This window comes from Cervus elaphus, chromosome 11 (genome assembly GCF_910594005.1).
Source record: "Cervus elaphus chromosome 11, mCerEla1.1, whole genome shotgun sequence".
Lineage (NCBI taxonomy): Eukaryota > Metazoa > Chordata > Mammalia > Artiodactyla > Cervidae > Cervus > Cervus elaphus.
The window spans coordinates 43,503,562-43,528,534 of NC_057825.1; the positions used below are offsets into that span (position 1 = coordinate 43,503,562).

The 24,973-nt window shown below is 39.5% G+C and overlaps 2 protein-coding genes across 2 annotated transcripts in view; one reads left to right on the top strand and one right to left on the bottom strand.

The window, feature by feature from the left end:
- Positions 1–1,389: 1,389 nt before the first annotated feature.
- Positions 1,390–24,965, bottom strand: MDH1 (malate dehydrogenase 1). Its single transcript, XM_043917680.1, has 9 exons — positions 24,508–24,965; positions 19,513–19,611; positions 18,376–18,472; positions 15,905–16,080; positions 13,535–13,657; positions 3,510–3,686; positions 2,940–3,053; positions 2,297–2,386; positions 1,390–1,728 (listed from the first exon to the last, which is right to left on the bottom strand). The coding sequence occupies exons 1-9, from the start codon at positions 24,508–24,510 to the stop codon at positions 1,603–1,605; spliced, it is 1,005 nt and encodes a 334-aa protein (XP_043773615.1). The 5' UTR covers positions 24,511–24,965; the 3' UTR covers positions 1,390–1,602.
- The window catches only part of LOC122703108 (WD repeat containing planar cell polarity effector), a 267,027-nt gene continuing 266,916 nt past the window's right edge, over positions 24,863–24,973 (top strand). The window contains exon 1 of the mRNA XM_043917188.1: positions 24,863–24,897. Coding sequence (XP_043773123.1) covers positions 24,863–24,897 — 35 coding nt within the window. The remainder of the gene's footprint in view (positions 24,898–24,973) is intronic.

A 24,973-nucleotide genomic window follows, 5' to 3' on the forward strand; every position in this document is an offset into this window, starting at 1 on the left:
TTCATTGCTGCACCTGGGTTTTCTTTGGTTGTGGTGAGCAGGGATTTTTCTGGCTGCCGAGCATGGGCTTTAGGGCACACCAACTTCAGCAGATGCGCCTCCTTGGCTCAATGGTTGTGACGTAGGAGCTCAGTTGCCTCGTGGCAAATGGGATCTTCCCAGACCAGGGACAGAACCCATGTCCCCTGCATTGACAGGCGGATTCTTCACTACTAAACCACCAGGGAAGCCCTCATTGCTCTTTTAAAGGTACATTTGACTCATTTGTGGAGGAGCAGGAGCACACTTCTTTTCCTTCCTCCTCAGCCTACTCTCCCTCTGGTACCCTTTATGGTCAGATTTTAACAGAGTAGCTGGTAAAGAAATGTTTGCAGAGTCCCAGTTCCAGTGTCCCAAGAAGAGAACAGAAGGGTGTGTTTGGAAGTGAAAATAATTTAATAACTGGTACACATTTGTGCTTTTCTAAAATTTTAAAAATGCTCTATGAAAATTTTTATACATCTAATTAATAGCAATTCTAAAAGCTTTTTCACTTACTTGCTTTCTTTTCTACATATGAAATAAGTAACAAACCCAGTCATGTATTTGGGCACCCACGAACAGCACTGTAGTAAACACTGAGAGATCTATGATATTGAGTATCTTTTATGTACAGAGTTAACAACAAAGATGAAAAAGATAGATGTTTCCTGTCCTCAAGAATTTTGGAAAAAGAAAAGGCTAGTTTTTTTGAATAGGAGTATGTTTCTAGTAATAAGCTTAGATTGAGATTATTTATACTAGTATAAAGTTCTGTGCCATTTACCAGTTATGAAGTGTAAATGAATCCTTGTCTGCTATAGAATACCTCGAGGGACAGCTTATGATCTTTCTTTTCTGTCATGAAAATGATTGTTCCACCCTTACCAATGGCATTAAACTTAACAGAATATTACCTGCAGTCTACTTAACAGCTAACGTTAAAACCAAATTATCCACAAAGCATAAATTAAGATTAAAAAAAATATGTTAAACTGCCTAATGTACGTAATATTTAAAATTATATTCTGGGGACTTCCCTGGTGGTCTAGTGGTTGAGGCTCTGTGCTTGCACTGCAGGGGGCACTGGTTCACTCCCTGGGAGGGGAAATGAGATCCCATACATGGTGCGGCCAAAAAGAAAAGACTGACTTAAGATTATGTTCCAAAATAGATTGGTTATGAGGTGGGATTTTCCTATTCTATTTAAATATGAGAGAATTGTGCTGTACTTTGTAACATTTTCTATCTTTACTACCTTTTTCTGTTTTTTTTTTTTCCTAAACCATAACCCCCTTAGGCAAGCTGGGAAACATGCACATTTGTTTTCTGAACAGAAACAAAATATCTAGGATTAGAGTCCAAGTCATCTTCACTTGAATATATATTTATTTTAGAATGCGACACTAACAGCACGATGATAAACCGTCACAAACTTGTACCAAGAAGCACACAATCTTTAAAGTGTGTTGTTTTTCACAAGTTATTTAAGTATGGCATTATTATTATTTTGTACTAGAGTCAAAGACGACATTTAGATTCTTCAGCTTTGGGGCATTTAGTAACATCGAAATGATTGTCTAGTCAGGCAGAGGCAAGAAATTCAAATGCAGTTTCTTTCTCTTCTGCCAGTTCCTTTGCAGTAAGATCCATCTTCTCACGTGAGAAATCATTAATAGGGAGACCTTCAACAACTTTCCAGGTCTTATCCTGTTTGAAAATAAATGCAAATTAAGAGATTTATGATTAAACTAGAAGTTGTTCCAGCAAGCAACAACTTAGTTTGAACTTAATTTAGAGGAGTATGTTTTAAAATGTGAATCTAAAGAAGCAAATCAAAATCCAGATCTTAATTAACATAATTCTGATAAAAACTCAACATTTGAATTTGAAACTGACTGAATATAGAAAAATCATCTTTAAATTAGGCTTTAATTAGCAAACATAAAAAACTATTGACTTCAGTACAGTTTTAATACAGAGCGACAATACTGAGAACCATTGTTTCATTTAAAAGTAAGAGAATATTTATAGATATCCAATATGAGAGGCATAGTAACAAAAAGTGTCTAGTTGGGAGAGTTGAAACTTGCTTTCCAGATTAATTTCAATCTTTTAGTGACCTGAAGTTGTGCTCACATGATTTTAAAGCTGAGAAAAATGTCTAATTTAGTAAAGGAACAACTTTCTAGACTAAAATATACCATTGTTAATAAAAACACACAACTGGTATCCCATTAGGGGACAGAGGGTTTAAAAAAACCCCACACTACCTTACCTTGATTGTAACAGGGAACGAGTAAAGCAGATCGTCAGGAATACCATAGGAGTTGCCATCCGAGATAATGCCCATGGACACAAACTCTCCCTGAAAAGAAGTAACAGTCAATGTTTTATATTCGCATGGTGATAAAATTCCTTTTCATAACCGAAGGACACATGAACTAACAAAATTAGACCAGGTGATAGGTTCTTATTGATACTCTGTGTGTAACTTCATTACTGTACAAAGAATCAGCATCAGGCACTTACACAAAAAGGCAACTTCCATGGTTACTATCTCAGTCCACTCTTCCAATCCATGTGTGAAGTAGGCCAGAGAAACATAACCCTCATTTTATAAATGAGGAAGCTGGCGGCCCAATATAGGTTTGAAGAAGAAAAATATGTTTGGTGCTTTCCACATTTCGTCTCATTGACCTTATAACCCTATAAGTTAAATGCCATGTAAGAGATGACAAAACTGCTCAGAGAGGTTAAGCAACTTTCCCAAGGTTACTCACCTAGTCAGTAGCTGAGCTGGGATAGGAACCTAACTGGCCTGACTGCAAGGCCACATGTCTTTTTGTTTGTTTGATTTTTTACATTTTAGCATCAGAGGAAAATAAAAGAGTGGCCTGTGGAAGTCACTGAGTCCTCACCTCTGGGGTTCCAAACCAGATGTCTCTGACGTGGTCACAGATGGCTTTTGCGGCCGACATCGCACTGGACAGTTTTCGTGCCTTGATGACGGCAGCACCGCGCTGCTGCACAGTCTGGGAGGGCAGGCAGAGACAGCAGGATTATTCCTGGGGTGAAAGGCTGAAACTACAGCTTACTGTGTCCCCTCCAAAATCACACAACTACCCCATGGTGGCCTTATTAGCCTCTTTCACTTAGAAGCACTAGTCTTCCTGAAAAGGGACAACTAAAGACCCACACAGAAAGCTGACTACACTTTATATGAAGAAATGGACCTCTATAAGATAGCTGGATGATTGGAGGGTATCTAGTTTTTTCCCACTTTATCAATCTTGACTGCCACACAGTAGATCAGATCGGATTATGATTGCCTCAGTATGACTCCCAAAGAATATATACACTCATTAAAGGCCTGCTGTCTTTGGGTTTCCTCCTGCCACCCACTGTGGGGAGACTCAGGTCAATAATGTGTGTGTCTCTCAAGAGTTCTCGATGCTTGGCTGTGAAGAGATCTCCTGGATTTTTCTCACCGTGATGAATTCTCCCTTGAGCCAGCTGTCATCTTTCAGAGCTTCATAAACACCAACTTCCTTTCCTTGCAGTTTCACTTTGGCATGGTTGACATCTGGATACTGAGTTGAGGAATGGTTTCCCCAGATGATGACATTTTTTACATCATCAGAAGTCACTCCAAGTTTAAGAGCAATCTTGTTCAACAAAAAACAAATACATTACTTAGACAAATTTTTTTTTGTTTTAAATTTCAAATTGTGATCTATTTGACAAATGTCCTTAAGATAAAAACCTCTGAAACTTTAAGAGAACACAGACTTATATTGATTTGTAAAAAAACAACAAAAAACCCCCCAAAGATTTTACTGTTTGGTAAGTTTCCCAAAAGAACTTAATAGTAGAGAAAGTATCTAAATACCCGATTGGTCAGAAACACTTAGGTGACATCTCCAAGTATTAACAACAAAACAAAGGTCACATTTATGTATTTAAGCAATATTAAACTTTGTTGTTTTATATTTGATTAAGCTACTATACAAATAAGTCATCCATAAACTGTAAGATGATCCTTACTTTTAAGCATTCTACTTCAATACTGTACCCTATAATGTTTAAAGCTCTTGAGGTAGAATCCACTCCTAGTAGTAAAGATGCCGTGAAGATTGTTGAAATGACAAGAATGGATTTAGAATATTACATAAACTTAGTTGATAAAGCAGTGGCAAGGTTTGAGAGATTTACTTACAGTTTTGAAATCAGTTCTACTCAGGGTAAAATGCTATCACACAGCATTGTATGCTATAGAGAAATTTTTTGTGAAAGGAAGACTTCATTGTTGTCTTATTTTAAGAAATTGCCACCATCACCCCAACCGTTATCAACCACCACCCTGATCAATCAGCAGCCATAAACATGAAGGCAAGACCCCCCAACCAGCAAAAAGATTATGACCTGCTGAAGGCTCAGATGATGGTTAGCATTTTTTTTTAGCAACAAAGCCTTTTTTGAATTAAAGTATGTATATATTATATGTATATATTTTTTAGACATAATGTTTTTGCATACTTAACACACTACATACAAATAAAACTTTTATATGTACTAGGAAGCCAAAAAATTAATTGGCTGGCTTTATTCCTATACTTTACTTAGAAAGTGAAAGCACTCAGTCATATCTAACTGTTTGCTACCCCATAGACTATACAGTCCATGGAATTCTCCAGGCCAGAATACTGGAGCGGGTAGCTGTTTCCTTCTCCAGGGGAATCTTTCCAACCCAGGGATTGAATCCCACATTGCAGGCGGATTCTTTACCAGCTGAGCCACCTGGCAAGCCCAAGAATACTGGAGTGGGTAGCCTATCTCTTCTCTAGCAGGTCTTCCTGCCCCCAGGAATCGAACCAAGGTCTCCTGCATTGCAAGGCGATTCTTTACCAGTTGAGCTACTAGGGAATTCTAATACTTGCTTTCCTGTAATTTCTTTCTAATTAGATAGCAGAATTTATAAGGATCTAAAATAGAAAGGTTTTAGAAAAAAAATTTAAAAGCTGATGTGTTAGGGTTACATTGTGATTTTTCTTCCTTTTACATTGCAATAAGAACGAAAGGGAAAAAAAGTAGTTGTGCCAGAATTGCAGCTTTTGCATACACAGATAATAGCAGCACCCATCAAAGCTCTGGTTGTGTGTTCACCATATAGCAAAGAGAATACAGCCTGATATTTTAGCCCCAAACTTGAAACAACTCAAAAGTCCTTCAAGAATGGTTAAACAAAGCATGGCTGCTAGTATAACTGACATCATCTGGGCCCTTATAGTTTCTCCTATCCTTTAAAACTGACCTGTGAAGTGAATCACATCTAGGGCTTTGTAGTTTATATTATACGGTTTAACAAACATCAGGATCAGGTAGCCAGCCTCTCTGCTCTACTGGTCTCCAAACAATGATGAAAACCTCCCTTGACATTCCCGGCACCCACGAGACCAGTTATCCGTTCATAAATCTTAATTCAGAAACGTCCTGTTTCAAAGCACCTATGCTCATACCCGAGAGTAACTACAAAATTGTCCCTGCGGCTCCTCTGTGGAACGGTGTGCAGCTGCAAATGTTTCTGGGTCACTGTCTGCCTGATCCCAATCCCACCCTGTGAGTAAGTTACCGTGTAATAAACTGACTCATTGGTTATATGGAGCTGCCTGCCTTGTGTTTTGGTCTCAAGATGCCTTCTTAGTTTGGTGGGCACTTTTCATTCCTTCTGTCTTCCAAGACAAACTGTGTTACATTCATATAAGTAAATAAATGGAGTAACAATAAAAAGAATGAACTACAGAAACAAGTAACAACTTGAATGGCTATTAAAAGCATTAAACTGAATGAAAAAAGTGTCAAAAGGTTACTTACTGCAGGATTCTATTTTTAAAACATTCTTAAAATGACAAAAGCATAGAGCTGGAGAACAGATGAATGGTTGTCAGTTTAGGAAAGGAGAGGGGCTGTGTAACTATAAAGAGGCAACATGAACAGGAGTCCTTTGTGGGTGGTGGTACAGTCTGTGGTTACAGTAATCTAATATCTAATTAGATGACACAGGATCATTCATAAAGACATAAAAACTGCAGAAATCTGAGTAAAGCTATTTAACAGTGTGGTGTGTAGTTTAGTCAATTTCCTAGTTTTGATAATGTTCTATAGTTATATAAAATGTCATCACTGGGGGAGGAGGGTGGTAGGTACATGGGGTTCTCTGTACTATTTCTGCAGTTTCTTCTAAGTCTATAATTATTCCAAAATAAAAAGTAAAAAATGACAACCAACCAACCAAAATGATACAAATGAAAAAAGCCATTACCTAAAATGTTTGCAATGCCTTGACTCATCTTCATGCTAATTTATTCAGTCAAGGAAGAAGCAAGTTGTGCTTACTTTCACTGACCCTTATACGTTGAGACTCATTTTTTAAGTCCTAAAATAGATTTTAAAAATAACTTAAAATTTTGTTTTTGACATTTAAAATCACTTCTGATCTAATCCCTACTTCATCTAGACTTCTGCAAAAATTAGGACTATTAACTACCATATCCGTCTTCACAAATGAGTTGGGTGGTTGGTTTCTGGGGTACCAGGCTACTGATCTGCTTAGTGGTAGGGGTAGAGTGATGTGCTATGCAATGAGTACCATTTTCTGTGTGTGCCATGACCTGAAGGGACGTGCAAAGAACTGTTCTTACTTATATTTAGCTGGCATCATTGAGAAAAAGGAAAATTTATACTCAGGCAAGTGAGCCAAGATGTATATTATCAACAATTTAGAAATCCTAACTCTGCTGAATGTCAACTCCAAAGTACAGTTGAGAACAAACTGCCTCCAGGCCTCTCCTCCCTACAGGAGGCTCCCCTGACTTCCTGTGTCCTGTTTGCCCATTTCCTCTTGTTCTTTAGATCTCCTGAGTTAATCAGCTTCTCTCTGGATAGCAAAGGCCAGTACTTGGCACCCAGCAGATGTGATTTCTGAATATCACGCAGGTCAGAGCTAAACTACCATGTACCCCGGATAGTAAGCAGCTCCTTGCTCCTTCAGGCATTTTCATGCCTGTCACACAGACCTGTTGAACAGTTTTTGATTCATTCTCCAGCTCTAGTTAATTTTCTTCTCTGTGATACTACCTAACTGGTTTCATTGACAAATTACCTTGCCGGCCAGGAGACAACATACGTAGCTCTGCTTTGTAAATACACAGAGGAATTCTGCAGGGGATAAACAGTCACTAGGCAGTGAGGCCCTCTGATTTCTAAAACAAATTATGTAATCATTCAGGGAGAAGGCAATGGCACCCCACTCCAGTACTCTTGCCTGGAAAATCCCATGAACGGAGGAGCCTGGTAGGCTGCAGTCCATGGGGTCGTTAGGAGTCAGACATGACTGCACAACTTCACTTTGATTTTTCCTTTCATGCACTGGAGAAGGAAATGGCAACCTACTCCAGTGTTCTTGCCTGAAGAATCCCAGGGACGGGGGAGCCTGTGGGCTGCTGTCTGTGGGGTTGCACCGAGTCGGACATGACTGAAGTGACTTAGCAGCAGCAGCAGCTGCAGTATTCATTCATGTAAGAAAAATTAATCTTTGGGTCTGTTACTTTTCTCACTGGATTAACAGCCTCTACAGGAGCAAGAAACAGCTCCTTCAAAAACTTCCTAACAGCTGTCACTGTGCCAAACCAGCATGCTGGAACATGGGCCAAAGTCAAAGTTTGTGGCTTTCTTCCCTCTTTCCTCACTCATACTTTCACCCCACAAGGAAAACTGTTGCAGGCACTGGGACAAAGCATCATTTTGCTGTACATTGGAAAGCAGAGTTTTCCAATGCCTGCCTCCACTAAGGCTTCAGGTCAAACAGCACAGGTGGAAATTTGTTGGTGTTGTCATCATTCTACTGTCTTCTCCCTGTTGCAACACAGTGAATCACCATCTGGTAATCCAAAGTCACAGATGCAACACCTGTGGTACCACCTTTTCTTTCATAACAGCTCTGGGTGTGCCTATGAAGCTGCTTCAGTCATGTCTGACTTTTTGTGACCCACTGGACTGCAGCCCATCAGGCTCTTCTGCCCATGGGCTTCTCCAGGCAAGAATACTGGACTGACTTGCCCTGCCCTCCTCCAGGGATATTCCTGACCCAGGGATTGAACCCTTGTCTCTTGCATCTCCTGCGTTGGCAGGTGGGTTCTTTACTACTAGCGCCATCTGGGAAGCCCCATAACTGCTCTACAGTACCCCAATCTCCTGCCTCCAGTCATTCAAACCAACTCCCATTTCTTCCCAGCCACTGAGTGCTGGCTAAATAATAAGAAAAAAGACCCAGCCCACAGCCCAAAGCCTCTCAGGAAATATTTGTAATTTAAGCTTGTTATCCAAATACCTTCTAAATTAACTGAGAGATTTCTGAATTGTGACTCTTCTCAAAATTTGGTTATATATCTCTTCATCATCATCATCATCAGTAATAATTACAGCAGCCAACCTTTACTGAGTTTTTACTAAGTGACAGGCATCAAGATAAGGTCTTAACATAGATCTTATCTCGTTTAGTGCACATAATTACCATATGAGATAGATAACAATCATTATCCCATTTTACAGCTTGAATACACTTTCTCAGGGTCACAGAGCTAGTGAATGGATTTAAGTCATTTGATTGCATTCCCACGTGATGCTAGTGGTAAAGAACCTGCCTGCCAATGCAGGAGATGTTAAGAGACACGGGTTTGATCCCTAGATCAGGAAGAAGGGCATGGCGATCCACTCCAGTATTCTTGCCTGGAGAATCCCATGGACAGAGGAGCTTGATGGGCTACAGTCCACAGGGTCCCAAAGTGTCAGACACGACTGAAGTGACTTAGCATGCATGCCCCATACCATTGTGTAGGAACACACGAGGGTGTAGAGTTAGGTAGACCCTTTTACTGACTAGCTCTGTGACTTTGAGCAGGTTCCCTGACCTTTTTAGGCTTCAGAATTCTTATCTGTTAAACAGGAGATAGTAACAGATACCTCATATGGTTACTATGAGAAGTAAATGACAAATTAAATGTAAAACATTCAGTTTAGTGTAGAAACTTAAATGTAAATTCTTTTCTCCTTCACTGGGCCCTCCAGAGCTGAAAGATTATCAGCTCTCAGTGTAAAGCAGTGGTTTTCTTAGCCAGACAGTAATAAGGAATTAGACAGTAATAAGTTTGTCATATTTTGCAGAAGCAGAATCCTGGGCAATAAGAGAAATTGTAACACGCACTGGATAAGCTTGAGTTAAGAACTAGACTATGAATTTCAGAAAGCTTCTGTTCTAAGGAGACTGGGAGAAAGGTGAACTAAGGCCTCCTAGGTCTTCATGTGGAAACAAAGAATAGATCTCAGTAATTAATGATTTTAAAAAGAACAAAGAATGCAAGAACAAAAAACTGTTATTAGGCAAGAGAAGTAACCATAACAAATGTAACAAATCAGTTGTAAAGACTCCCTTTTCTGTCCTGTTTCAAAGGTAAAGATCAATCAGAAGCACATTCTTGAGCTGTTTTGTAGCATCCAAAACCCCTTAAGCATTCACTCATCAGATTAACTGGAGTCTAAGGAATGAGACTTTGCTGACCCTTGTGACTTCACTCAATAGGTACCTGGATTTTGTCAACCTAGAGTGAACTTTGCCTCATTTTAATGCTAAAACCTCTACCCCAAGGACTGCCATTTTTGAACATGCAAGGCATGTATGTTTGAGCATGTTGTACTATGCAAGTGCATCTAGAAACCCAGCTTTACATGGAAGATTATACTCACTCATGAATATGCATATTGTTATTGTTCAGTTGCTAAATCCTGCCCTACTCTTGGTGACCCCCGTAGCCTGCAGCACATCAGACTTTCCAGTCCTTCGCAATCTCTCAGAGTTTGCTCAAACTCATGTCCATTGAATAAGTGATGCTATCCATCTCATATTCTATTGCCCCTTCTGCAGTCCTCAATCTTTCCCGCACCAGGGTGTTTTCCAGTGAGTTGGCTATTCACATTAGGTGGCCAAAGTATTGGAGCTTCAGCATCAGTCTTTCCAGTGAATATTCAGGGCTGATTTCCTTTAGGATTGACTGGTTTGATCTCCTTGCTGTCCAAGGGACTCTCAGGTCTTCTCCAGCACCACAATTCAGAAAAATTAATTCTTCAGTGCTCAGCTTTCTTTATGGTCTAACTCTAGGATCCGTACAAGACTACTGGAAAAACCATAGCCTTTACTATACAGAGCTTTGTGGGCAAAGTGTTGTCTCTGCTTTTTAACACACTGTCAAGGTTTGTCACAGCTTTTCCTCCCAGGAGCAAGTGTCTTTTAATTTCCTGGCTGTAGTCACTGTCCACAGTGATTTTGGAGCCCAGAGAAATAAAATCTGCCACTGCTTCCACTTTTTTTGCATCTGTTTGCCATGAAGTGACAGGACCAGATGCCATGATTTTAGTTTTTTGAATGTTGAATATTAACTCAGCCTTTTCACTCTCCTCTTTCACCCTCATCAAGAGGCTCTTTATTTGTTCTTCCCTTTCTTCCATAAGGGTGGTGTAATCTGCATATCTGAGGTTATTGATATTTCTCCCTGCAATCTTGATTCCATCTTGTGCTTTATCCAGCCCGGCATTTCGCATGATGCATTTCTACTCTGCATAAAGGTTAAATAAGCAGGGTGACAATATATAGCCTTGACGTACCCAATTTGGAACCAATCCATGGTTCCATGTCAGGTTGTAATTGTTGCTTCTTGACCTGCATATAGGTTTTGCAGGAGGCAGGTAAGGTGGTCTGGTATTCCCATCTCTTTAAGAATTTTCCACAGTTTGTAGTGATCCACACAGTCAAAGGCTTTAGTGTAGTCAATGAAGCAGAAGCAGATGTTCTTCTGGAATACTCTAGCTTTCTCTCTAATCCAATGGATGTTGGCAATCTGACCTCTGGTTCCTCTGTCTTTTCTAAATCCAGCAAGTACATCTGGAAGCTCTCGGTTCATGCACTGTTGAAGCCGAGCTTGAAGGATTTTGAACATTATCTTGCTAGCATGTGAAATGAGTGTAATTGTATGGTAGTTTAAACATTCTTTGGCATTTCTTTAGGATCAGAATGAAAACTGACCTTTTCCAGTCCTGTGGCCACTACTGAGTTTTCCAAATGTGCTGGCATATTGAGTGCAGCACTTTCACAGCATCATCTTTCAGGATTTGAAATAGCTCAACTGGAATTCCATCACCTCCACTAGCTTTGCCATAGTGATGCTTCCTAAGGCCCACATGACTTCACACTCCAGGATGTCTGGCACGAGAGGAGTGATCACACCATCATGGTTATCTGGGTCATTAAGGTCTTTTTTGTACAGTCCTTCTGTGTATTCTTGCCACCTCTTCTTAATATCTTCTGCTTCTGTTAGGCCCATACTGTTTCCATCTTTATCGAGCCCATCTTTGCATGAAATGTTCCCTTGGTATCTCTAATTTTCTTGAAGAGATCTCTAGTCTTTCCCATTCTATTGCTTTCCTCTATTTCTTTGCCTTGATGACTTAAAAAAGGCTTTCTTATCTCTCCTTGCTATTCTCTGGAATTCTGCATTCAGATGGATATATCTTTCCTTTTCTCCTCTACCTTAAGCTTCTCTTTTATTCTCAGCTATTTGTAAGGCTTCCTCAGACAGCCGTTTTTCCTTTTTGCATTTCTTTTTCTTGGGGATGGTTTTGATCACTGCCTCCTGTACAATGTTAGGAACCTCCATCCATAGTTCTTCAGGTATTCTGTTCATCAGAACTAATTCCATGAATCTATTAGTTTCTCCCACTGTATAATCATAAGGGATTTGATTTAGGTCATACCTGAATGGCCTAGTGATTTTCCCTACGTTCTTCAGTTTAAGTCTGAATTTGGCAATAAGGAGTTCATGATCTGAGCCACAGTCAGCTCCCAGTCTTGCTTTTGCTGACTGTATAGAGCTTTTCTATCTTTGGCTACAAAGAATATAATCAATCTGATTTTGGTATTGACTTTCTGGTGATGTCTATGTGTAGTCGTCTCTTATGTTGTTGAAAGAGGGTGTTTGCTCTGACCAGCACGTTCTCTTGGAAAACTGTTAGCCTTTGCCCTGCTTCACATTTTGTACTCCAAGGCCAAATTTGCCTGTTACTCTTGGTATCTTCTTGACTTCTATATTTGCATTCCAGCTCCCTATGATGAAAAGGAGATCTTGTTTTGGTGTTAGTTCTAGAAGGTCTTGTAGGTCTTCACAGTAAGATTCAAATTCAGCTTCTTCAGCATTAGTGATTGGGGCATAGACTTGGATTACTGTGATATTGAATGGTTTGCCTTGGAAACAAACCAAGATCATTCTGTTGTTTTTGAGATTGCACCCAAGTACTGCATTTCGGACTCTTGACTATGAGGGCTACTCCATTTCTTCTAAGGGATTCTTGCCCACTGTAGTAGATATAATGGTCATTTGAATTAAATTTGTCCATTCCATTCCTGTCCATTTTAGTTCATTGATAACTAAAATATTGATGTTCACTCCTGCCATCTTGTTTGAGCACTTCCAATTTACCTTGATTTATGGACCATCAGAGGGTAGAATGAAAACCACATTTCACAGAAAACTAACCAAGCAGATTACATGGACCACAACCTTGCCTAACTCAATGAAACTATGAACCATGCTGTGTAGGGCCACCCAAGATGGACAGGTCATGGTAGAGAGTTCTGACAAAATATGGTTCACTGGAGAAGGGAACGGCATACCACTCAGCATTCTTGCCTTGAGAACCCCACAAACAGTATGAAAAGGCAAAAACACATGATACTGAAAGATGAACCCCTGCCTCCAGCTGTAACCCCCACCACCCAGGTCATCAGGTGTCCAATATGCTACTGGAGAAGAGTCGAGAAATAGCTCCAGAAGGAATAAAGAGGCTGAGCCACAGCGGAAATAATGCCCAGTTGTGGATGCATCTGGTAAAGTCTGATGCTATAAAGAACAATACTGCATAGGAACATGGAATGTTAGGTCCATGAATCAAGGTAAATTGGAAGTAGAATATGAGAAGGATATAAAAATGAAAGTGAAACTAAATATAAAATTTAAATCAATTTGATTGCTTATCTGAGTGAAAAAAGCAGAACCACATGAAACACACAAAACTCAAGCCTTTTTTTTTATAATTTCCTATGTACCTGACAAAAATAATTAGGTACCATTATGTGAATTATCTATACTAATGACTAATTTTTAACCACTGTACCAAGAGGACATTAGCAGTGACATGTGATTAAAGAAAGGAAATGGAATATAATGGTGAAAATTAAGTACAAAGTTCAGCTGCCTTAAGAGATTAGATTTAAAGATGTCCTAACAAAGTGGAATAGCTACCTACTAAAACAAAACAAGGAAAAAAGTACAAACTAAGATCCAGTTACTTTAAGGGTGAGAAAAAAGGTTTAAAGTTGAACACTTAAGATTTGAAAAGGCATCTTTCTTACCTGAGCTTTAGCTCGGTTGTGATCCAAACGAGTCAAGCAACTGAAGTTCTCCTTGGGGATGGACGGTGCCGACTTGGAGGCAGTCAGGCAGTTGGTATTGGCTGGGTTCCCCACCACAATAACCTAGGATGTACAAGAGGCACAGCAGAGCTTCAGACCATACACTGATTTAAGTAAACCAACTTATCAATAGGATAGGACTGATGTAACGTGTGGCCTTTTTATCAAGTTTGTGTGAGCTAAATATGTATAGTTATTACCTAGTGTCTAGATTCTAGGAGGTTTCTATCCTCCCTTCTAATATTTTTTTTCCTCTTGTTAGTATTTGATGTGACTACTGAAAACATTTACTAAAACCACCATTATATATAGAAGTGATTGTGTTTTTGCTAAAACAGAGACAGCATTTATTTTCTTGCCATAAAAAACTAGTAACCGAAAGCTCTATCTCAGGGTTTGAGTCAATCATAAAAATTTCCTGTCTCATAAAGGTAGCCCAAGAAATAAATTCTTTGAGGAGTTTGTTTTAGGGCAGTGATTTGCCCTTATGAGTGAAAAGTGTTTCTCATTCTTGCCTAATCCTAAGAATTAACTGGGATAATTGCTAAAATACCAGTTCCCACCCCTTCATACTCATACAATCTCTTCAGGAGAAAGCACTTCAGGCTTTTTTTCTTTTTGAAAGGGGGACACAGTGAATTACAATACAGCATAGGAAAACAAATACATTAATTTTTTTTACAAGTCTTAAAAATCTTTAATAAAATGATTTAAAAAACTTACTGTGAAATTGTATCAAACTTACAGAAAGCTATAAGCATCTTACAAAGACTAACTCCCACATCCCCTCTACCTAGATTCTACAACTTGCCCCATCTCTCTCACCTTCTGTGTGTGTGCATGTGTCCACAAGTGCGCACACGCACGCACACACACACACACACACACACACAGAGCCCTTAGTCTTTTTTGAGTCTGTCCATGAGCAAGCTGCAGATATGATACTCCAATATCCCTAGCTACTCCAGTGTAGGTGTGTCTTTCCCCCTAGAAAGACATTTTTGGCTGAGAGGTAATTACTCTGCAAGCAGCACAATAACTCCAAGCAGCCTTGTAATTTTTTTACTAAGAGACCTGGGGACTTCTACTCAATTTATTTTTATTATTTTCTGTTAATGATTACAGAAAATAAAAGTTAACTACTTGAAGTAAAGTCTGCACAGAGCAGAAATTCAGGTGTTTATGAAGTATTATAATAGAACATTATAAATGGAAACATTAGAAAATCTTATAAAATTTTCTTTTAGCTTTCTTTGGATTCAGGATTGGGAGAAAGAAGTGTATTAAAATCAGTAAAACCTCTAACCAGCAAGCCTTTTTGCTGTGACAGTTAATTAAGTTCTAGGTAGGTAGGTAGTACCGTTAGTCATTCAGTTGTGTCCAGCTGTTTGGGATCCCATCGACAGTAGCCTGCCAGGTTCCTCTATCCATGGGATTCTCCAGGCAAGTATACTGGAGTGGATTGCCATTCCCTTCTCCACAGAAGCTTCCCGACCCAGGGATTGAACCTGAGACTCCCGTGTTGCAGGCAGATTCTTTACTGTTTGAGCTACAGGGAAGACTTTCAAGTGTCTCTGGTGGTTCAGCTGGTAAAGAATCTGCCTGCAATGCGGGAGACCTGGGTTGAATCCCTAGGTCAGGCAGATCCTCTGGAGAAGGGAACGGCTACCCACTCTAGTATTCTGGCTGGAGAATTCCATAAACTTTATAGCCCATGGGGTCGCAAAGAGTCCAACACACTGAGCAACTTTCAGTCTCTTAAGTTCTAGGTAACTGATACTTAATTGGTAAAAGGAGGCTTTACTGTAAGATAAATTTAAAACCAATAGGTTTAACACCCAGAAGTCATAACTGACTCAACTCCTCAACAGACAAGCATATCAAAATTCCTCTGGATTGAGAAAATCTGAGCACTCAGAAGCCACCACTTCCTGTCACTGAGAATAAACACAGCTTACAGCCATCTTCCTTCACAACCACACACAAATCCAAATGTCTGAAAAAAAGTCCTGTGCAGCTAAAAGGGCACCAGAAGGTTCTGTGCCTTTTCTACAGGTTTACAAACTAATATTAAATCTCCATGTCATAGTCAAAATATTTTTAAGCCCCTCAGAATATAGATTTCTACACTATATGAACAAGCCCTGGAAGGGAGGGCTAATCAAGCAAAACCCTATACCTGTATTTACTGACCGTTGTACAGAACTGGGGGAAAAAACAAAACAAATTATTTCATTTTCACTTAAATGCTGAAAGCAGAAGTTTCAAATGCTGATAGTGAAAAACCCTGTAAAATATTCTGTTGGTCACCTTAACTGACTTCTTGGCGTATCTGTCCAAGGCTGCACCCTGGCATTTGAAGATTTTCACATTTGCTTTGAGTAAATCTTTCCTCTCCATGCCATCCCTTCTTGGCATGGAGCCCACAAGAATGGCCACATCCAGGTCTTTGAAGGCAATCTCTTCTTTATCTGTTGCGATGACATCTGTGAACATGGCAATAAATATGCAGAGCTACTTAAACACCGAAGTCTGAGGTTTTTTCATACTGAATCTACCCAGTAACTCTTCCACTTTGCAGCAAATGTTTACTTTTACAAATCACAGTGATCAAAGTTTAAAGGGCCTAAGAAAAGAAAGGCAATATATTAATTCAACAACCATAACATAAGCAGAAATGTCAATACATTTATTTTGCTTATCTTAATTTCAAAACTCTGTAGCTTTCATCTTTTATTATGATGCAAGGTATAATATACCTTTCAAAGCAACATTAATTATTCATATTAATTACCACCGATAACACAAAAGAGAATCTAACTCACCTAACCTTTAAGTTACAGTTACTTTAAGTTTTAAGGTATCACCCAAATTAAAATCGTGCTTCTTGAGGAGTTTTTTTCTGTAAGGAATAACACTGAGAGATTTATTTTGTCACAGTTAATTTTAACATTTTATGTGCTGTGTGCTTAGTTGCTCAGTTGTGTCCAACTCTTTACGACCCCATGCGCTGTAGCCCGCCAGGTTCCTCTGTTCATGGGATTCTCCAGGCAAGAATACTGAAGTGGGTCACCACGCCCTGCTCCAGGGGATCTTCCCAACCCAGGTACTGAACCCAGGTTTCCCGCACTGCAGGCATATTCAAGCCACCAGGGAAGCCCAAACATTTTATAGGTGAAGACAATGAAATTTAAAGAGATCAATTAGCTACCTGTCAAAAAGGAGTGGGACTGTCATTCAAGTCCAGATTGGTTCAGAGTTCAACCACTATGCTGCAGTCCAATAAACATATACCACATTATTTTCTGATTAAAGAACATACAGTTGATCCTTGAACATAGGTTTGAACTGTGCATGTCAAGTTTATATGTGGATTTTTTTTCCCATAGTAAATACTACAGTAAGGTACAATCTGAGGTTGGTTGGACCTGCATATACAGAGGAAGTGTGAACAGAGGGCCAACTATAAATTGTACTTGAATTTTCCACTGCAGGGAAGGTTGGCACCCCTAAGCCCTGAGTTGTTAAAGCATCAGCTGTATATCATGGTTCTTTAGGTGACTGTATTAAAAAGGCCATGACCAGTGCTATAGACTGGATGTACTCCCATAAAATTATATGTTGAAACCTAATTCCCAGTGTGATGGTATTAGGAAGTGGGGCCTTTGGGAAAAGATTAGGTCATGGGCGGAGAAACCCTCACAATGAGATTAGTGCCTTATAAAGGAGGCTCAGAGAGCTCCCTCACCCCTTTTGCCATGTGAAGACACAGTGAGATGTCTGTCTATGAAGCAGGAATTGGGCTTTCACCAGATATCCAAGCTATTGGCTTTTTGATTACTGACTTCCCAACCTCCAGAACCATTAGAAATAACTTCTGTTGTTTATAAACCTATAAACTCTATGGTATTTTTGTTATAGCAGCCCCCAAATACTAAGACAATCAGAATATAGTACTGTCACTGATAAATGTTTAGATCAGAAACTTGTGTCAATTAGGCTGCTGTAAGTCCCCAAATAATCATACATGAGAGCACCAGTTGGAGAAAAAAACAATCCATCTTCTTCCCAGTCATGCAGCCTTATCTGCTGAACCTTTATATTCACAGCTGACCAAGGTCAAGCTGACTATAACCTGGGTACACAAGAGTCAGCAGAGGGAACTCAGCAGAGAAGGGAATAATAAGAAAAAAGCAAACAAACAACAAAAAAAAAAAACCAAAAAAAAAAAAAAGAAAAAAGCAACGTAGGAAGCTGATTTGGAAACAGTGGGTGAGGAAAAAGATCCAGCAGAACAGCTCAGACAGGGTAATTAATGCATTCTCTTACATAACTTTGCAATCAAATGATTGAGGTGGCAGAGCAGCCCTCCCAGTAACTGTTTATTGAACAGACACATGAATTCTGAGCATGGTTTCTCTTGGGCATCTATATATTTTTGATTTGTGCAAGTTCTTTGAGAGTATTATTAATTCTTACCCTCCCTTTCCCAAAAAAGATAATGATGAAGGTAGAGCTGAAGAACATTCAAATTAGTTTACAGCCTGACCTAATATTTTAATGAATCTTTCAATCAAATTTAAGACCTCTGTCTTGACATTTGCTATTTATTTATTCATTCTTGGTATACATACATCTTACCAAGTCGTAGTAGTCCAAAAATAAAAAACTTTTAATGAAATAGTTTCTGATTGAAAGGCCAGTTAACAAAGCTCTAAAATCTACTGTTTTAAAGATATAAAATACTATAAAATCCCTTTCTCCTCCACTCCCCAGCTCACCTTTCAGGAGGGGAAGGGCACAGTCTTGCAGCTCCATCAGGACACCATCCAGGACACCCATCATGGGAGTGATATCCAACAACACAAGAATGATAGGCTGCCAGATAAACAGCAAGGACAGCATCTGTCAGTGTTGGTTATGTCATTTAGTCACAGAAAAAGTCCTTTTGCCGAGTTTTTGCTAATTGGTGTGTATATGTGTGTAATTCCCCTTAATTAATGATAATTATTTTAGGAAGTCAGGTGTCTAACAGCAGGCTACTCTAAAAAAAAGGAATACTATAAAACCAGCAATAGTTTGCTAACAGACACATTAAGAGGAATCACCTTTACTGAATTTTAAAGGAGTACATGGAAGAAATACCAAATTGAAGTGACATGCCACACCATGCTTTTATTGTTGATGGCTGTGTATCCAATTTCAGTTCATAAAAAGCTAAGCACAGTATCTTGCATGAAGGAAGAACTTGATATCCATGGGTAAGGACAATGGATAGATGATTATCATAGAAAAGGATTTTAGTATACATTAATCAGACCTGCTAGGGTAGAGGGAGGTGGTGGTGCAATTGCTAAGTCGTGTCTGACTCTTCTGACTCCAGGGACTATACCTTGCCAGGCTCCTCTGTCTGTGGGAGTTTTCAGATAAGAATATTGGAGTGGGTTGCCATTTCTTCCTCCAGGGGATCTTCCCGACCTGGGGATCAAACCGAGGTCTCTTCCACTGAAGGGAGATTCTTTACTGACTGAGCTACCAGGGAATAGAGGGTACCTGCTTCAGACTGGGAAACTGATTTGCCTGTCTAACTCTTCTGGGTCTAAAGACCATTTGTGAACAAGAAAGTGCTGATTCAGCAGCTTTCTCTCCCATTTGACTCTCCATATCAGTTACTGTCATTATTACATTTGCTGGCAGCACCAAGTCAACAGTACATGGAACAGTTATAATTTGCAAAGCATTTTCAGTGCCCAGAGGGGTGCATGGAATCTGCCAGATTCCATTTATAGTTGCGTGTCTCGGATATTTATTGGAATTATTCATTCCTTTAATATTTAAAAATTTATTTGCAACTAAATACAGGGTTTTATTGAAAATGTTCTTACTTTTACTTAAGATTTATTGACACTTGCCCCTACCTGGTCTTTACCGAAGACAGATCCATTTCCAATACTGTAGAGCAGTGAATATGCAATTTGACCAGCTGCTCCAGTCACAAGGACTCGGATTGGTTCAGACTGTAATGAAAGAGACCCATTAACACCTTATTTAAAAAAGGCTACTCTACCCTAAAGATGTTCATTATTTTCTCTATAATAAGACAACCACATACTTTAAAAGCTAATGTAAAATTTTAAAGACCATTCACATCTGTCTTAGTAGAGGATATTCATTCCAGACTTGTCCCAGTAAACAGAGCATGCACAAAGCAATCGAGTGACTTCTGGGACACGTGTCCTTTAGCACATTTATGTGGTGTTAGTTAACTCTCCCTGCTATCTTTGATTTACTTATAAAATTTTATCCATCTCTTTTAGGATATTTCACCACTAAAAATAGTCCTAACAATTTTGATGTGCATCATATGATGATACGAACCCCGGCGGCTACTAGAACCTTACAAATCCTGTTATGCAAATCCCCCCACTCCCTTCTGTTCACAAGAATCCTTCACACAAGGAAGAGGAACAGAGGCTAAAACCTTCCATTTACAAGGAACCAGAAAGTTTATTAATCATGATTCAAGTCCTTGGGGGAAGAAAAATAAATCTACTTAAGAAGAAAAAATGAAAAAAAAAAAAGAAAAAAAGTGATGGATTAAAATACATTTTATCTGAATTATAATCTGGATTGTAATAAATTTTAGCAATAAGTAACAAACAACAGTAGTAACAGGTAGTCACAGCTGACAACCTGATTCCAAGGGAAAATTAATATTAAAGGGGAGGGAGAGGAAAAAGTACAAAGAACATATAATAGAAGGAAGTCACAGACCTTGAACAAAATCTGAACATATGGATGAAGAGTATATGTATCTAGTACAGAGTGATGACCCTGAATTATTAGAAATAAGTTAAATTAACCTCAGAGAATTAAAAGGAGAGACATATCTCTATTAAAAAGAGTTGAACAAAAAAAATAAAAAATTAAAAAAAATAAAAAGAGTTGAACAAAAATCCCTGGAAACTTAATGGGTAAGTTTAGATGGAAAAATTCAATCAAGGGAATTGTTCTTTTCTCGGACAATGGTGGGTAGATGTACTTCCACTCTGTAAGTGGTAAATGTGTCACCTCATTTGTTACCCACATGAGAGAAGTGGCTGAACTGACTGGGGAGAGAAGCATTAGGTTTCTTTATATTAAGAATTCCCTCTTAAGAGGGGCCAGCTCTTGGCAGTTTGGTATCTATAGAATTCAGACGGGAAAAAGAAAAAAATCTCAGGACAGTGTCAATGTTGTAGAGAAATGAATCTGAACACTGCAGACTATGTATGTGTTTCTTCCTCAGCGATGCCCAGAGTGAGTAGAGAACAAGGGGAAAAGCTATGGAGTTTCTTCCTGACCTTCTGTGTCTCTTCCCTATACTCTTCACCAACTTCCCCCATGCTTTCATATCTAAATAAACAAAATAAGATAATTTCTCAAATAATCCAGTTTAAAACAATACATATTTATGTTCCCAATAGGCTTTAGGTTTTAAAGAACACTATGTGTTATTCTATATATTTATTTTCTATCACATGGCCTTTACATGTTTTAAATTCTGTCATTTCCCTCTCTTTCCTTGTAGTACATGATAATAGAAATGACTGCGTCTCCCTCTTTAGAATGCAAGCTCTTTAACGATAGGGGCTTTGTCTATTTTTACTGTTGTATCCAGCTGCCTAGAACAATGCCTGGCATGTAGTTAGAGCTCATCAAATATTTGCTGAAGGAGTAGCTGGGTCTTGTAAAATTACTATCAAAACCTTGGGAATGTAAAAGAATTGTTTGGAAGCAAACCCAACATGCTTTAAAGATTTGTTCTATATACTTGCACTGAGAAGCTTGAAAATAGTGACAATAGTTCCAGGTATGGTTAGCAAAATTATTTAGCTCAGTAGTTCTAGTGAAAGTCTTTTATTATGTACCTTGTACATAATACATGCCAGAGAATCCATTAGTGAACCATATGTAAGAAACAAGAGGATAAGGCAGTTTTTTAAAAGAGGAGGCTAGAGATGCAGTAGAGTGATGAAGAGATGGCTTCTAGAGCCAGACTTTCTGGTTCAAATCTGGATACATCAACTCAGCTGTATGTCCTTAGTCAAGTTACTGTATTGTTTCTCTAAGGTTAAGATGGAGTTAATAGCAGCTACCTAACAAGGCAGTAAGGATTGAGACAGTTAACACACAAAGTGGTAAGACTAGTATGGGGCAAGCACTCTAATAATAGGTCTCTGTCACCACATAGTTTCCCTCTAAGGACTCTTGCAGCTTATGTTTATTTTCCACTATACTGTGGAACTCCTGTGAGAACAGTCTGCCTTTGACTCAAATTTGCACTCCCATATAGCATTCAAAAAGGATATGTTGAATGAAGGAAAGCAAGGGTTAAGAGAAATATGAACACATGCTACTTCAATGAAAGCAACCTAGAATAAGAAATGAGGGGAAAGTGACTACTACTACTATGTATAAAACTTAAAACCTCCCAGAAAGCAGGTAGATGGTTAGAATAATGCAGTCAATTTTAGGCATTAATTTTAGCTACTAAAAAAAAAGGGGGGGGGGTTCCAAGTATCACAGTCCCTAGTGAAGGGATTGTGGGCAACTAATAAATAGCCATTAATCCTATCTCAGCAGTTTCCTTCCTGTGTATCACTGAGCAAATTATTTTCATAGGTAGGTAATTCCATCTCATTATAAGTAGTATGAAGCCTAGTGTCTGAATCTCTGATGATGAAACAGAAAAGAAAGCGTAGTATTGGGTTCTGCCTGCTCTTTGCATCATTGCAGTTGAAAAGCAGGAGGGTGGGAGATTCCCACTGACTTTTCACAATGTTACAGTATGCAGAGAGGTTACTATTCTTTGCTTAAATATCTGGGCAGTCTGCCAACATTCAAAGAAGGAATGTCTTTGCTCTTGGCAGGGTATTAATGACCTTCCTGCAGATGCAGGCTCTGTCCTAAGCAAGTGTTCAAGTCTTTTGTTTGTAAAGTTTGAATTTAAGTGTTCCTTCTGTTATTCTACAGAAAGATCCATATATTCCACTTTTACTTTCTTATTTATACATATTTCTGTTATATAAAAGACACATAAACAGTATTCAGATTCTTTCATACAGTTTATTCTTGCTGTCATTCCCAATGGACACAAGGAAAGGATCCCCTCCTTGAAAAAAAAAGACAAAAAACACAAAAAGCTGATTTTTAACAGCTTTACACAAGATGGCTCTTTTGTAACACAGTGACTGTTTACACACCCTCCTGAGGAGGCAAGGCGATTGAGTCATCTGACAGGAGGATTCTTCCTCAAGGACATTATTTGGTGCTCCAGTGACCTTCCAGGGGTCAGGCCTGCCTTGATCTACCACGCAGGAAAAACGAAGAAAGAATGGGGGCCCAGGATCTTTGTGTGACCTTGGGAAAATCATTTGACCTAACCATACTTTTGAAGATTAGAGGAAATAATTTCCAAATTCCCTTCCAATTCTAGAAATATAGTATTCTCATTGTAAAACCGTCAAGTAATATAAATGCTGATATATAATTTAGCTTGTATTTGCAGTATGAACTTGCATCTGCATCCAGAACTTCAGCAACTAAAAATAAAATTTCAGAATGACTTACCTGTCTAAATGACAAAATATGGTAAAATGGAAAGAGTGTGAGGCCCTTGGAGGCAAACTTGTGTGACCTTGAGAAAACCACATCCGCTTTGGGTTTCAGTAAACTCAATTTTAAGATGGTCAAGATTTTTTTAAAAGGTTCCATCCAGTTTTAAAATTATGAAGTCTGAGGTTCTCTGTTAATAGGTACCTCTGCTTTCTTGCTAAGATGATTAGGTCAGAAACCACTGAATCCATCGTTTAAATGACTAATTATGTTATCTGACAAAATAAGTAGGGAATCTAGGTTTATCACTGAAAATTGGAAGCTGTTCCCACTGGCTCCTTTTCAAAGGTGGAAGGAGTTATCCCCGTGCCCTGAAAACACGTCTTTTCAGGTTCTGGAAATGTTCCAATTCCTTCAAATATTTCCCCATTCATTTTAGTATTTTGAAACAATGGAGAAAAACCATTCTCAACTATAAACACAAGTACTGAAGCAATTTCTCTCAGGTTGATATCAAATGTCACCTTCAACCAGCATGCTGATTATTCATACGTCAGAGTTCCCTCACCCCCACCCCCTTCCTTCTCCCTTTCAAGAGAGACAAGATATGGAGATCTTGGTGTCCAAATCTTCACGACAAGATGATTACGTTGTGTAACATTTAAAAGTGCTGGTTCTAGAATTCGTAACATACAGATTAGTAAAAAACACCGGCACAAATTATCTGTCTAGGGGCGCCGTCACTGTAACATGTACTGGCACAGAAGGAGATCAATGAACAGGTTTTAAATCACATTTCGTGAAATTAGACATGGCGGAAGCACTTCTCCCGAAAAGGCAGATTGTAATCCCGAGCATCACCAGATGCACTACCTTTGCATTGAGGGCATTCTGCTTTCAAACGCTTTGTGACAAAAGCCCTTAAAAACACTGTAGGCTTAAGAGGAGAAAAGAGGTTAAGGTCCAACACTCCGCATTTCAAACCTTATCGGCCTTATCAATCCCCCAGAGCGTGCTTGGGAGAAATCCCCCAGTTTCGTATTTTGTACCCCCAACATGCAGAAGGGCTGAGATCTCGCCTCGCCAAGGCCAGTGATTTCTCTAAAGTCCTTCTGAGAACCTCAGTTGGAAATAAACTCTTTCCCAATAACTAACTAGGTCACTGCGACAGTCCCCAGAAGATGAATCGAGACTTTCCAGAGGGCGCCAAGGACAATTCCTTGGACAGCCTTCCCCCAACATTCCTTCAAGCGCAAGAAACGCCACATAGGGGCGCGAAGGCCGTAGGTGGGCAGCATGCAGGGGCCCACACTCACCATGATCGGGAAGGGCGTGGACACTTTCTGCACTTGCCGAATGAGCCTCAGGCAGTCGGGTCACCTCTATCGCGGAACCGACTCGGAAAGGGCGAGCGGTGTTAGAAAAGGAAAAATTCGGCTCCCGACCGCGAGGCCCTCTGGGAACTGTAGTTTACTCTGCCCTGATTCTGGCGCAATCTCCAATGCAATTCCTTCAAGTGTTAGAACTACACTTCCCGAGCTCAGAGGTTCTTCTCACGCTCTGCTCCCTGCGCTCTTCCCCGATTGCAAAGTAGTCCCCGAGGGCGGGCGGTTGTGATTGGAGGATTGCGACAAGCGGATGATTTGGGCTCCAGGGAAAAGGACCTGCCGGATGGCGCCCAGCAATTGGCGGGAGGGGAGGCGCGTGTAATTCGAGGGAGGAGAGACGGACCCCTTAGCTACAACACCCTCCCCACTGCTACGGAGACTTTATCCTCCCCGC

Coding starts and splice junctions, on each gene's coding strand:
- MDH1 (XM_043917680.1), bottom strand. Junction 18,473..19,512: donor CTGTCTTCGGTAAAGACCAG/GTAGGGGCAAGT, acceptor TTTATCTGGCAG/CCTATCATTCTTGTGTTGTT. Junction 16,081..18,375: donor TGCCCTTCCCCTCCTGAAAG/GTGAGCTGGGGA, acceptor CCATGTTCACAG/ATGTCATCGCAACAGATAAA.